The 14767-nt window shown below is 53.1% G+C and overlaps 1 protein-coding gene across 3 annotated transcripts in view; it reads left to right on the top strand.

Moving 5' to 3' along the window:
* FLI1 (Fli-1 proto-oncogene, ETS transcription factor) overlaps nucleotides 1-14767 on the top strand; it is a 91957-nt gene that overhangs the window by 44123 nt on the left and 33067 nt on the right. For all 3 annotated transcript variants that reach the window (XM_059488492.1, XM_059488494.1, XM_059488493.1), the window contains one exon: nucleotides 5301-5509. In XM_059488492.1, the coding sequence (XP_059344475.1) occupies nucleotides 5301-5509 (209 nt within the window). The remainder of the gene's footprint in view (nucleotides 1-5300; nucleotides 5510-14767) is intronic.

Here is a 14767-nt window from a genome sequence, read left to right as displayed (position 1 = left end):
TGCACACTACAGGGCAACAGAGGAGGGGGAGGCAGGGAGAGGGGAATGCTCCCAAAGATCGAGGGCAGGGATGAGAACACTCTGTCTTCCAATCCAGTGCCCGATGCTCCCTAATGTGCTGCCCCACAACCAGCACAGACCTTGCTCCTTTTGAATTTCTTATTTGACTCATTTTCTTGTAAGTCTGATGTTATCTCTGTGCTCGTATGAGATGCTGGCAGCAGAAATGCTGACTTGTAACACTGCAGTGCCAAAGTCATCTCTACTCCAGGGTTGCTCCTCGGAGCAAACCCTGGGCCGTGTGTGACACTGGCAGACCTTGGATTTTGGTTACATCATTAGGTCTGGGCTCTTCAGGTCTGTGTTGGCAACATTCTCTTTACAAAAATATTTCAGGAGTGATTTTTCTCACAGGACCAGGAGTGGTGAAATTTTTGGGAGAGGGAAAAAGGAAAGAAAACAGCCACATCTCTAGCAGTGGAGTCATTGCTCCATGGCACAATGGTTCAGGTACTCAGCACTGTCGTCTCTTCTAAGAAAGCCTTTGTGGAGGAGGATGAAGCTTTGATCTTTAGTAATACCTTTTAAATGTGGTTATGGCCAGAAAAATGATTGTGTTGTAGAGAGCTAAATGTTGATGTTCAGTGAAATCTCATTGCACATACATTGCACACCTCGGTTATTTGGGACACCTGGGGTGACAGCACTGACTACTCACCTCACCAGCCCTTGTTCCCCTGGGCTTTCTCCTGTCTCAAATGTCCTGTTCAATTCATTAAGTCAAACCTTAGCTAAAGTGTGGGTGTCATCTCCCTTTGCAAGGAGATCAGGAAAACTTGGTTGAAGCACTGGTGGCTTGCCAGCCCTCCCAGAATGTCAGACCGGCTGTTCCTGCCCTCAGGGCCAAGGCCAAACTGTGCCTCCTGTTGTGTCCCCCTCATACCTGGGACCTGGGTCAGGATGGCTCATCCAAATAAAGGCAAACCTGATAATTCACTCTCTTACAACTAGAAACTGCTGTATAAATAAGAGGCACACCACAGATTCCTGCCTGAGGGATGCAAGAGTGAGTGCCAGCTCCTCCTTTGGGGCAGCCACTGGTGGGCTGTCCCGCAGGGGCTGGGGCTGGGCTGCCCAGGGAGCTGGACGAGCTGCCACGGCAACATTTATGCCAGGAATGTGATTAAAACCTGGAAAAACTGAGGCCAGCCTATTCCCAGAGGCACTATAATGTAACAGGTATGCCAGAGTAGCACACACAGCCCCTGTCTCGGCCTCAGGCTGGCCAGCCCTAGGCCACAGGCCGAGGCAGCGCCGTGGGAGGACCTGGCAGGCTGTGCCCGTCTGGGCAGGCAGCGTTGGCACCTGCACACCTCGGAGTGCTTTCCCAGTCCCAAATACTGAGCAGCTCTCGATTCCAGGGATGAGAAGCTCGGTGTTTCAGGGAGCTGCCGCTCTGTGCCTCAGGCAATCCCCCTGAGCAGGCCGGGCCTGGCAGCTCTGCCGGGGTGCAGAGCCCGCAACCCCCGGGCAGCTCCGCCGGGGAGCGGAGCCCACAGCCCCCGGGCAGCTCCGCCGGGCAGCGGATCCCACAGCCCCCGGGCAGCTCCGCCGGGGAGCGGAGCCCACAGCCCCCGGGCAGCTCTGCCGGGCAGCGGATCCCACAGCCCCCGGGCAGCTCCGCCGGGGAGCGGAGCCCACAGCCCCCGGGCCAGCTCCGCCGGAGAGCAGAGCCCACGGCCCTTGGCAGCTCTGCCGGGCAGCGGAGCCCTCAGCGGGCACAGGGAGGGCGGTGCCCATCCCTACAGCTGATGCCGGGCCCTGCCCCTTCCCGGAGCGCTGGCCCGAGCCCCAGGCAGTCCTGGCCCTGCCCAGGATCCCCACCAACCAAGGCTGCATGCTGCTTGCCCCTGTGTTTTTTCTGAGCTGGATGTGGGCACAGAGCTGAGCTGGTGGCAGCGGGGCTGGCTCAGTGCCACCCGACCTGCCTTGCATGTCACCAGCACTGCTGTGCTGTGCCCCTGCAACCGAGCAGGTGTCACCAGCCCTATCTCTCCCCATCTGCCTGGTGGCGCAGCTCCCCTGGGGCTGAGCCTGTGCTGCCACCAGCTCGGGTTTAGCTCGAACCACTCCTGCCCCAGGAGCTGCCAAGAGCAGCCGGAGCATTCAGATTTCTCCTCCTGTTTTCAGGATGAAGCTGCTCATGCAGCACACGGCAGAGCTCCATCCCAGTGCCCCAGTGAGGTTACTGCTGTCCCAGTTAACACCAGTTGCATGCAGGCAGCTCTGAGCAGCCACTGCCTTTCACAGCATCCTCTGTCTTTCAAGGAAGATCCTTATCTGAGGAGGCTCTCTGCCACACACTCTGTGTCACAGAGCAGTGTGTACTTGCTTGTATACGTAAAGTTGTACTTTGTGCAGCCCCAGGGTCTTGGTCCAGGGTTATTCTGTGGAGTGTTGATAAGTTTGGGGGTTTTTGGGACAGCCAGAGAGATCCCTGCTTTCCAATTTTTTTACCACCAGAAAATTTCTTCAGAAGAAAATGTCTTTAGGCAGAACAAGCAGCCTGGAATTAAGTGTGCCTGACTGAGCTTGAATTCAGAAGAACCTTGCAACCCCTGCATAGGTCCTGCCGAATTGCCAGTAAAAATCTTGTGAGCAACCTCTCACCCTGATTTTGTGGGATAAGTCTCATTATCATTATTTTCCCAGATATCGTTTCCCAAAAACAAAACCCAATTTTTCTATGTTTTTAGACTATGATTTTAGACTGGAAATCTCCAAACCCAAACATGCAAAATATTTATCTGATGAATTTGCAGTGGTACTCACATTTCCCTTGTCTCTGCCCAGCTGAGACTCGATCTAGAGGGCCCTAAGCCAGTCCTGCAGTGCAGTGTGGGGTTCACCCATCACCTCAGGTGGGAAACCTGACACCCTTCTGGACTGTGAGGAAGTAGAGGCCTGCAGAAAATGTGTCTTTTGGGAACCCCTGCCTGGAGTGAATCCTGACCTCAGTGATTCAGAAGAGCAGCAAATCCTGAGCTCTGATGGGAAGGCTTTGCTCCCCTTTATGACTGAACCATCTCTTGTTCTTGTACCTTCCTGCACAGGCAAAGTTAGGGAGATGAAGCTAGCCCTTTGAGGGGTTTCTGACACAATTCACACCAATCCTTCCCAGGGACACCTTAAACTCCCTCCCTTACTCTAAAGCTGAAAAGGGGAGGGGTATTTTTGAAAGGTTGTGAATCCACCAAGGAAAAGCTGCAGGAAAGGTTGAACACAGTGTGAGCTCCTTTCTCCAGCCACCACTGGGCAGTGTGGGGTAAAACTCCTTTTTGCTGTTTAGTGGCTCTAACCAGTGTGAGACATTGGCCACAAAGTGCAGCAAGTGCTGGAACTTCAGCAGGATTTACGCAGATGTTTGAGGGCTCCTCTGAATTCAAGCTTAGCCAGGCCCACTCCAATTCTAGGCCACTTTGTCTTGTTTGGGTTTGTTACATGATCTGAGATCAGAGATAGAAAAGCACTGTTTTTTGTAGGCCTGACTCTCTTTAAGTGGGTTAACTTGAGGGGGATTTTTGTGTTTACCCAGCAGACTGAATTACTGGTGTTTTCTGTGACAATATCATGAGCCTGCTGGTATCTGATTTGTGCTTAGATTCTCATGTCATTCCAGGAGCTGCACTTCTCTAAGCTGTCAAAATTTCTGTTTCCCTCCTTGATTATGGAAGAATTTACAAAACAAACCTCTGAAACAACTACTTGGGGGAAGGGGGCGGGGAGAAAGCAATAAATAATTATTTTTAGAAGCTCCCTGTTGAGGCTGTGCACTGTGAATGTTGAGCATGGGTGTTAGCACACCCCAGGTTTCAGCTGTGTGTTCAGTGAGCCTCTGCAGCCCACACACCACTGCTGGGTGGCTTTTGAGCACTAAGAGCCCAGAGTAGGTGAGTGTAGCTTTGTTTTGGAGTCTGCTCCATCAGCTCACATGAAAGTGGGGGAGGTTTCAGTGCGGGAGGTTCCTCCTTCGGTTTCTGCCCTGCCACTCATAAAGGCAGCTGTGTTGTGTGTGGTTAGCTGAGCTCCCTCCAGAGCAGGCAGCCCTTGCCAGATGCACTTTGAGTCAGGCAGGGCCGTGCCAAAGCCATCAGGAGCCCGGCACTCCCCGCTTGGAAAACCCGAGCACATCCACACAAGGAAATTGATAGCCAGAGCTTTTTGTCAATATTTGGAGTTTCAGCAAAAGGGGGGGGAAGGAATTAAAAAAAAAAGGGGATAACAATTTCCTGTTTTTAAGCATTTCTTGAAATGCACAGTTGGGTAACACACAGCCCTTCATTTCCCACAAATAAACAAAAAGTGTAAAGTAATGCATTTTTTCCCCTACCACAAACACCCATAACTGTGACCTGCTCTGCCTGCTTCTCCTTCAGCAGCAACCTCAAAACACAAACTGCACACAAACCCTCAGAAAGGAAACATAGAGATCTTCCCGTGCCACTCCAGAGGTGTTTCCCTACGCACCAGTTGGCTTTGGGGCAGCAGGGCAGCAGGTGGGCAGGTCGGTCACTGGGGCTGGGGCTGAACTGCTCACAGCGAGCATTGGGGTCACACAGCCCCTGTGGGGTGACACAGCCCCTGTGGGGTGACACAGCCCCCGTGAGGTGACACAGCCCCCGTGAGGTAACAGCCCCAGCAGCTCCTCTGCTGTTTGCAGAGCTCCAGTGAAGCTGAACACTGCTCCCACCCAAAGCCAGCAGCCAGCAAAGCAGAGCAGAGCAAGCCCTGGTTTGCATAGGGGCTCCTGGACCCCAAAGGCTCTGATTGCCCCTGGCAGGTGGGAATGGCAGCAGAGCAGAGCAGAGTAACCCCATGTTTGCATAGGGGCTCCTGGACCCCAAAGGCTCTGATTGCCCCTGGCAGGTGGGAATGGCAGCAGAGCAGAGCAGAGTAACCCCATGTTTGCATAGGGGCTCCTGGACCCCAAAGGCTCTGATTGCCCCTGGCAGGTGGAAATGGCAGCAGAGCAGAGCAGAGTAACCCCTGGTTTGCAGAGGGGCTCCTGGACCCCAAAGGCTCTGATTGCCCCTGGCAGATGGGAATGGCAGCAGAGCAGAGTAACCCCTGGTTTGCAGAGGGGCTCCTGGAGCCCGGGCCCCTGCTCCTCGGACAGGTGGCGGTGGCAGCCAGTGCAGGGCAGCTGTGGGGCCCTGCAGGTGCTCCCAGCTCAGAGGGAGAAGCAGAGGGCAGTTGCTGCTTTAGTCACAGCTCTGAGGGCTGGTTCTGTCTCTCCCCAGGAGGCTCTGTCGGTGGTGAGCGACGACCAGTCCCTGTTCGACCCCACGTACGGCGCGGCCGCGCAGCTCCCCAAGGACATGACGGCCTCCGGCAGCCCCGACTTCGGGCAGCCCCACAAGATCAACCCCCTGCCCCCCCAGCAGGAGTGGATCAACCAGCCCGTGAGGGTCAGTGTCAAACGGGAGTATGACCACATGAACGGATCCAGGTAAGGACAGAGCCTTTCCACACTTACAGTCTTAAACACGGAATCCCAGCATGGGAGGAACCCACAGGGATCATTGAATGCAGTGCCCGAATCCAAACCCTGTGCCCAAACGAAGGCAAAGCACTCACTGTCCATTTGCGCAGGACCATGTCCCACTCTCCTGCAATTCCTTCTTTTGTGACTCATTTTGAACAGCCTGAGCACCCTGCTCATGCAGTCCTGCAGGATGTGCCCCTCCCAGTCTCCATGGACACTGCACGGACTGGGCATGAGACTGCCAGGGCAGAGCTCGTGCTGGAAATCCCACATTTCACCTCTGACTTCAGCACCCCATGGATGGGCTGTGGTTCCAGGGGCTCACAGAGGGAACATGCAGCAATAATCAGAGTTTCTGCCAATGAAGCAGTGAAAGCTGCACTGCTGGGCTGCCAGGGCTTCCCTGGAGGACACCTTTTATTTGTGCTCTACCAGGCTGTAAGCAAACTTCTTGAAATGGAAAGCTTTCTGATGTCTCAAGTTGCACCAAGGGAAATACAGGGTGGATATCAGGGAAAAGTTTTTTACGAGGGTAATAAAGTCCTGGAGTAGCTGCCTGGGGAGGTGGTGGAGTCCCCATCCCTGGGTGTGTTTAACAAAGCCTGGATGTGGCACTGGGTGCCAGGGTTGAGTTGAGGTGTTGGGGCTGGGTTGGTCTCAGTGATCTTGAAGGTCTCTTCCAACCCAGTGATTCTGTGACTCTGTGAATTCTGTGGAGAAGGGAGGAGGCTGAGATCCTTTATGGGAGTCTGCAAGGTGGAACAAAACCAAAGACCTGTGCCTGTTGGCGTTCTGGATGCTGAGAATTTTAGGCTTTCTGTGCTAACAGACTCTGACTCCCAGAAGAACAGTGCATTTAAACTGAAGCCATAAAAAACCCTTCCAAAATGAATTGATAACACTAAAATTACAAGTGTATCATTAATTAAAAGTATATAATATCACAAAGTAAAAAACTTAGGGTTTTAAAATATAGTAGTAGATATAAAACAAGATAAAAGTTTTAAAACAAAAACACATTACTCTTCTTCACCTTCTTCTTCATAAGCTTAAGTAGTATTTTGTAATTAAACAGAAAAGTCCACATTGCAGACTTGGAATAATTAGTTGCAATAAAAAAAAATTGTGCCCACCCCTTCTGAGTGGATAGAGGTGACACAGGGAATTCAGGAGCCGTTGGAGAAGGTTCATTGTGTGCACCCCAGAGGGTGCCAGGGGATATTCTAACCTGCCCAGCTCACAGCCAAAGCACAGCCCAGCCCCTGTCATTTGTGTCTAGAGGTGAATCCTTTCCCTTGTCAATGAGAAATTGAATGGCCTGAAAACATTTTGTTAATGGATTCTTTGCTTCTTTTCTGCTAAGGCTGGGACTAAATCTGAGATGTTATTTTTTGTTTGGACTCAGATGTTTATTAGATTTTATCTATGTTACAGTCTCACAAGCTGTGAGTTCTTAGCACTTCACTCTAGCAAGGTAAAAAATGGCCCCATATCCCTCTCTACAAGGTCTTTTAAGGATAAACTGTCCAATTAAGAAATAAGACCTAAATTACTTTTACTTTTAACCCAGTAACTAATCACCTGTGCCCTGCAATGTGGACTTTTCTATCCAATTACACAAAACCACCCAAACCCATGGAGAAGAAGAGGAAGAAGAAGAACCAGCCTCTGCTCTAAAACCTCCATCTTGCCTTATATATATGACTATATTCTAAACCCTTAAACTCTAAGTTTTCCACCCTGTGATATCACACACTTCTATCCAAACCCCACACCCACAATCCCTGTGCTATCATTCCATTCTGGAAGCTTCTCCACAGCCTCAGGTCAATGCAGTGTTCTCCTGGGGGTCAGTGCCTGTCAGCACAGAAAGTCTGAAATTCTCAGCATCCAGGGTTCCAACATTTTGTTATAGCAGCCCAGGTGGCCCCTTTTAGAAACATTACTACAAGTCCACAGCCTGGAAACAAATTTCACTTTCTGAACATAATTTTAAGTGCAAAAATTTCAGTTTATTTTTCAATTTTAAATATAGGTATAATATAGATACACTTTTGGTTTTTAGCAGAAGCTTTTAGAGTTCATGTTAATTTTAAATGTAGTTTGAATTTCTAAGTCACAAACATCTTTGCATTTGTAGTGTTTCATGGTGAAACTCTCAAGGGTTTTTCTACTTTAGGGTGAATTTAGCAGCACATTTTCCTGGTTTCTGAGAACACAGCAGAGCACAGAGTTGCAAACAGAAAGCAGCCTTGCCCCTCTACAGAGAGATGATGCTGTTATAGACATCAAACAGCAGCATGGTGTTTTTCCTTCATGAGTGTACAGTAGATGCTGATTTTGCCCTCAGATAAAGGCCTGTGTGGCAGTTGCTCTCTTGTGGGGATCATTTGCAGGCTGAACTCCATCTCACCCTGCTGTACCTCACTGGCATTTCTTGACTCCATGAAATCGCTGAGGGTATTTGCACTGTGTTCCCAATCTCAGAACTGGGGTGAAATGTGGGAAAATGAGTTATTGCCTGAAAAAGCATAACACAGAGAGAAGGATGGATCTTGAAAGTGCTTGGGGTTTTGATAATCATGGCAGTTACCTTTGGCTACCAAGGATGGTTTTCTCAGGAAAAGGAGGAAGGAGCCTTTGCAGCATTGCCAGGCTGCCCAAATCAAGGCTGGGGCTTGGACCAAGCTAGGGCAGCGGAGGTGTCCCTGCCCATGGCAGGGGATGGGATGGGATGGGATGGGATGGGATGGGATGGGATGGGATGGGATGGGATGAGATGGGATGAGCTTTAAGGTCCCTCCCAACCCAAACCATCCTGGGATTCTGTGGTTGCTGCAGTTGCTCACTCCCCCGGTGCCAGACCCACGCACACAGAGAGGTTCCTCTCTTTCCATTCCTCTATCCCAGGGAAATCTGGCAGGGAAAAGGAGCCCTCCACATCCCCTGAGCTGCCATAAACCACACATGTCAGGGCTCTGCAGGTCCTGTAAGCACAGGCTCTGTATCATCCTGAGTGTACCTGTACTTGTACACCCAAATTCGAGTGCTCTGTGTGCTCTGGAATGAAACATCCTGGGCTGGCCCTCTGTGGTTATTCCTGTGTAGCCGTTTCCTCCTTTGCTCAGAAAAAAGGGAAATAGCTCTGCCTGGACAAACTGATTCATGAGCAGCTGTAGGAGTCCAGGGAGCCATGGAGAAGGCCCCTGGAGTGTGGTGGTTCTGGGCAAACAGGAAATCCTTCATCAACGACTTGCTCAAGACTCCAGGTTCTTGGACATAAAATATGTGCTCAGTGTCCCTAAAGAGAGGTAACCCCCTGTCAGGAGAGAAGAAAAGGCTGCTGTGAATGTCAGGGCCATGCACTGCCAGAGCTCCCAGCCTGCCTCTGGATAAGTCCTTAGCATGGGAGCTCCAGGGCACCCAGGACAGGAGAACATTCCCTCCATCCTCCATCCCCTCCTCCCTGCCCTGCATGTCCATCCCAGTCTGTGCGGATGGGCTGGGCCACTCCAATAACTCATTCCCCTGCCCATCAGCTGCCTGGCCAACCCCACACACGTGCAAGGGGACAATCCCAACCGCAATGCCAATCCCAACCCCAACCCCAATGCCAACCCCAACCCCAATGACAGTGCCGATCCCAACCCCAATGCCAATGCCAATCCCAACCCCAATGCCAATGTCAATGCCAATCCCAACTCCAATGCCAATCCCAACCCCAATGCCAGTGCCAACCTCAACCCCAAGTGCCAACTCCAATGCAAATGCCAACCCCAATGCCAATCCCAACCCCAATGCCAATGTCAATGCCAATCCCAACTCCAATGCCAATCCCAACCCCAATGCCAATCCCAATGCCAGTTCCAATGCCAATGCCAACCCCAATGCCAATGCCAACCCCAATGCCAATGCCAACCCCGACCTCAATGCCAATCCCAACCCCAATGCCAATGCCAATCCCAATTCCAATGCCAATGCCAGCCCCGACCCCAATGCCAATCCCAACCCCAATGCCAATCCCAACCCCGACCCCAATGCCAATCCCAACCCCAATGCCAATTTCAACCCCAACCCCAATGCCAACCCCAACCCCAATCCCAGCTAGCTCCAGCTGCAGGCTGTCCAACACCCAGTGCCCCCCTGGCTCTGCTCTCTTGCTCTCAGGTGTCCTCTCCCCGAGCTGCAGCTGCCCCCAGCAGGCCCAGCCTGGCTGTGGTGTCACCAGGGAGTGCTCAGGGCTGGGGTTGTGTGCCCTGCCAGGGACAGCTCCAGGGACTGGCAGTGCCAGGGGACAGCAGGGACACTGCCTGGCTTTGCTCTTCCCTCAGGAGCAGGGCTGAAGGTGTGGGGGTGTTTGGTCCTCAGCAGGGTGGCAGAAGGATCTCTCCAAGTGCTAACCAGCATGGAAAGCCCACCCAGCTCTCTATTCATGCCAGGATCCCTTGGTTTGTCCTCAAACTGGAAAGAATTTTCCAGATAAGTGCATCCTGACTGCCTGAAGGAGATGCCCAGGCAGGCATCAGTGTTTTAGGAGAGAAGGTGGGAATTCTGCTTTATTGCAACATTCAGATGTAGAAATGTCATGAACTCCTCTACTGTTATCAGACCCTGAGGCAGGTTCTGGCCTCAAAATCTGCCCTTGCCCTCAGACAGCACCTTGCTCAGAGCAAAACCCAGTTAAAATAATTTTTAAAAACCAAAACAAAATAAAAAAAAGAAAAAGTCACATTTGAAATTTTACTGAATAAGGGGGAGGAGGATTGTTTAGATGAATGCTGGGTAAAGTTTAACCCAATTTACAACCAATATTATTAATAAAATTTTCCGTATATTTTACATAAATTCAAAATGAATTCCAGATCTTGACTGTATTTACTGAGTTTCCCCTAATGTGCATTTGCAGCTAAACTCAGTGAGTGAATTTTTAAAAATAATACAAAATGTGTCAGATCTTCAAATGTGAAAGAAAGTTCTGTGCTGATGGATGTGGGCAAACTTCCGTGGGCACTCCCAGCTGTGGCACGGGTTTTGTCCAGCTGGAATAATGAAATTTGGGGATGCTTTGGAGCTGTTCTGCAGAGACAGGGCATTTCAGCTGCCAGATCAATCCCTGGCTTCTCCCAGAGGTTCCAGTGGCTGTCCCTGCTGGATTTGCTCAGGCTGTGGATGCCCGCAGGTAGGTAGAAGGCACAGGCTGGATTCACAGCCCCTGTTCTGCAGAGACATCCCAGAGCAGCTGTGGCTGTCCCTGCATCCCTGGCAGTGCCCAAGGCCAGGCTGGACAGGGCTTGGAGCACCCTGAGACAACGGGAGTTGTCCCTGCCCATGGCAGGGCTGGCATTGAATGGGTTTGAAGGGTCCTTCCAGTCCAAACCCCTCTGGGTTCTGTGATTTGATGTTTCTTTTGCTCCAGAGCATGAAAATCCCGCCAAGGTTCGGGGTCCCCAAGGTGTTTGTCCCGGGGCTGTGCCAGCCCAAGGCAAGGGACCCGCTCTGGTGCCTGCAGGGAGGAGCTCCCCGTGTGAGCCCTCTAGTGGGATCTGCGGCTCCTTCTGCCCCAGCATCCCCCTCCTGCCTGCCTGTACCTGGCTGGGGCAAACCCCCCATCCTTGCCATCCTTCTGGCCGTTCTGCAGCCTCTCTCAGGAGTTTCCCTCCTCCCGAGGCATCCCTGAGAGCGGGATGGAAGCACAGGCAGATGCAAGTTTGGAGGAGCTGGCTGTTCCCTCTGTAAGAGGGGGCCACAGGCATGATCCTAGTGTCTGTTCTTCCTTCACTCAACAACAACAAATTAAAATGGGGCTTTACACCAAAAAGCAGCAAATTTCAAAAGAAAAGAGGGGTGGAAGAAAGGAGGAATGAAAGGATAGGAAAAGAGGGATAGAAAGGAGGAAATATGCCCCTGAGTCAGGTTCAGAAATCCCTGAAATCTGTTGCTCTTTCAAGCAGAAGTCAAAGGTGGTTCCTTGACAGAGGCCTGGGACAGTGATGGTTTTATTTCCACACCTCTGGAGCCCAGGCTGGAGCTGTACAGAGGATTTACTGGTCAGTGCCAGGCGAGCTGCTTGTCCATTTTGGCCAGTCCAGGAAAAACTGTCCCAAACAAAAGATGCAAACTCTTGGCATCCCCAGAGAGAGCTGCTGGAACAAGGAGCCTCTGGACAGTGGGAGTGAGCTGTGCTGAGCTGTTCCTTGGACTCTGCCCCTGCCACAGGGGCTGTGCTCTGGGGAGCCTGTGAATCCAGCCTGTGCCTTCTACCTGTGGGCATCCACAGCCTGAGCAAATCCAGCAGGGACAGCACTGGAACCTCTGGGAGAAGCCAGGGATCGATCTGGCAGCTGAAATGCCCTGGCACATCCCTTTCAAAGGATGAGGGAGTATTTCTGTGAATCCCAGCCTGCCCATGGGTGATGCAGGAGATGAGGAAGGAGTGATATTCCATGAACTCATCCATGGCTCACACTGCCTGCTGTCCTGTGACACTGTCATTGTTCCCCAGGTGAATTCTCCCCTGTGTGACCACAGCTGCACCCCCCTCCTGCTGGGGTAAATCCCTCACCTGGGGCAGGGCAGGAGCTGCAGGGGGGACTCAGGCTGGCAGAGCTTCTCAGTTCCCAGGAAAAGCCTGTGCTTGGTAGGAAATGCTGAGTTCCAGAGGACACAAAGTTAAGGATCTCCCTTGCTGTCACTGAAGACTCCACGGTGCTTTCTCAGGGACAGTTTGATCTCCTGCCCAGTTGGGTGATGCTGTGCCCAGTTATGTGTGTCCTACAGGGTCAGCTCTGGGTGCACCATCCCCAAAACTTGCCCAGAGGGAAGGGAGGCAGCTCTGCAGACACAGGGACATGACCCTGCCAGGCACCTGGAGCACATTCAGTGTCCTGCAGGATTCATGGAGTGGCTCCTCTGCCCACAGTGCCCAGCAGGGGCACCTCAGTCCCTTAAAGTCCCTTCAGACCTTTCTGCCAGAGGTTTCTGCGACTTGGCTGTCCAGGTTGGGCTGCTGAGACAGAGCAAGGGATGGGCAGAGTCTGGAGAGCAGATTCTGTTATGTGAAAAATCATCCCAAAAACCTGAAGGGACCTCACAGCCCCGGGGTTATTTTGGTTGCTTCGCTGTGAGGGTCACTGTGCACAATGTGAGAGGGAGCTCAGCCAGCCAAGGACTCTGCTCTGTCCCTGTGCTCATTCCATGCCAGCAGAAACATGGAGAGGCTCTTTACAAGGTGTTGGTATCCAAGAGTCTGGATGTCCCAGAGTCACAGAATCCTGACAGGTTTGGGCTGGAAGGGACCTTAGACACCATCCTAATCCAAACCCCTGCCATGGCAGGGACACCTTCCCCTGTCCCAGGGTGCTCCCAGCCCTGTCCAGCCTGGCCTTGGGCACTGCCAGGGATCCAGGGGCAGCCCCAGCTACTCTGGGCACCCTGTGCCAGGGCCTGCCCACCCTCACAGGGAACAATTCCCAATTCCCAATATCCCATCCAGCCCTGCCCTCTGGCAGTGGGAGCCATTCCCTGTGTCCTGTCCCTCCATCCCTTGTCCCCAGTCCCTCTCCAGCTCTCCTGGAGCCCCTTCAGGCCCTGGCAGGGGCTCTGAGCTCTCCCTGGAGCCTTCTCCTCTCCAGGTGAGCACCCCCAGCTCTCCCAGCCTGGCTCCAGAGCAGAGGGGCTCCAGCCCTGGAGCATTTCCATGTTCTTCTCTGGATTTGCCCCAGCAGCTCCACATCCTTCTTGTGTTGGGGGCCCCAGAGCTGGACCCAGCACTGCAGGTGGGGTCTGTGCTGGAACAGTTCCCCATGGAGCTGTATGAGTGAAATATATAGAATTGTTTGATCACAAATAGTGCCTGTCCCATCTGCAGGGGCATTTTCCAGGGAAATTTTACTGCAGAGCAGGATGGGAGAGAGAACTCTGGACCCCAGGCAGGGCAGGAGAGGAGGCTGGTCACTCAGCAGGGACAGTGACCTATGAGCACAACAGTCTGAGCCCCTTGAGCACAGTGTGACACCCCAGGGCACAGTGTCACACCATGGAGCAAAGTGTGAGACCACGTGAGACCATGGAGCACTCCGAGTGTCACACTCTGGAGCATGCTGTGACAGCCTGGAGTACAGTATGACAGCCTGGAGCGGGCTCTGACACTCTGGGGCACACTGTCACACCCTGGAGCATGCTGTGACAGCCTGGAGCACAGTGTCACACCCTGGGGCACTGTGTGATGCCCTGGAGCATCATGTGACACCCTTGAGCACAGTCTGACACCCTGGAGCAGGGTATGACTCCTTGGAGCACAGTGTCACACCCTGGAGGACAATGTGACACGCTGGAGGACAGCATGAGCCCCTGGAGCACAGGGTCACACCTGGATCACTCTGTCACTCCTGGATCATGCTGTCACACCCTGGAGGACAATGTGACATGCTGGAGGACAGCATGAGCCCCGGGAGCACAGGGTCACACCCCTGAGCATGGTGTCACACCTGGCTCACAGTGTCACACCTGGATCATTACACCCAGATCATCGTGTCACACCCAGGATCATTCTGTCACACCTGGAGCAGTGTCACACCTGGATGACTGTCATACCCAGACCATGCTGTCACTCCTGGATCACACTGTCACACATGGAGCAGTGTCACACCTGGATCTCAGATACCTCCCTGGGCCTCCTCAGCCCAGGCCATGCCCAGGCCATGCCCAGCAGCACTCCGTGCCCAGCAGCACTCTGTGCCCAGCAGCACTCTGTGCCCAGCAGGTCTCAGCTCTGTGCCCAGCAGGTCTCAGCTCGGTGCCCAAGTAGCACTCTGTGCCCAGCAGCACTCAGCTCTGTGCCCAAGCACTCAGCTCTGTGCCCAAGCACTCTGTGCCCAAGCACTCAGCTCTGTGCCCAAGCACTCAGCTCTATGCCCGCCCAGCTCTGTGCCCAAGCACTCGGCTCGGTGCCCACCCAGCTCTGTGCCCAAGCACTCGGCTCGGTGCCCACCCAGCTCCCCGCTGCTGCCCCGGGGCTGTCCCTGCCAGCTCAGGCACTTTCCCACCTGGCAGGAGCTGTGCCCCGGGGACCCAGCGCTGCTCATTCACCCTGTGAAAGCCCCGTGTCCTTGTGTCCTTGTGTCCCCGTGTCCTCGCAGCTCCTCAGCCTCCCCGGCTGCCCCGGGGCCATGGAGCCTTCTGCAGTTGCCTCTCTGAAGGCGGATTTTGGTTCCCTGCCTGGAA

Source organism: Ammospiza nelsoni, chromosome 24 (genome assembly GCF_027579445.1).
Source record: "Ammospiza nelsoni isolate bAmmNel1 chromosome 24, bAmmNel1.pri, whole genome shotgun sequence".
Taxonomy (NCBI): Eukaryota; Metazoa; Chordata; class Aves; order Passeriformes; family Passerellidae; genus Ammospiza; species Ammospiza nelsoni.
The sequence above is the reverse complement of the archived record's forward strand: the minus strand, read 5'-3'. Positions and strand labels throughout refer to the sequence as shown.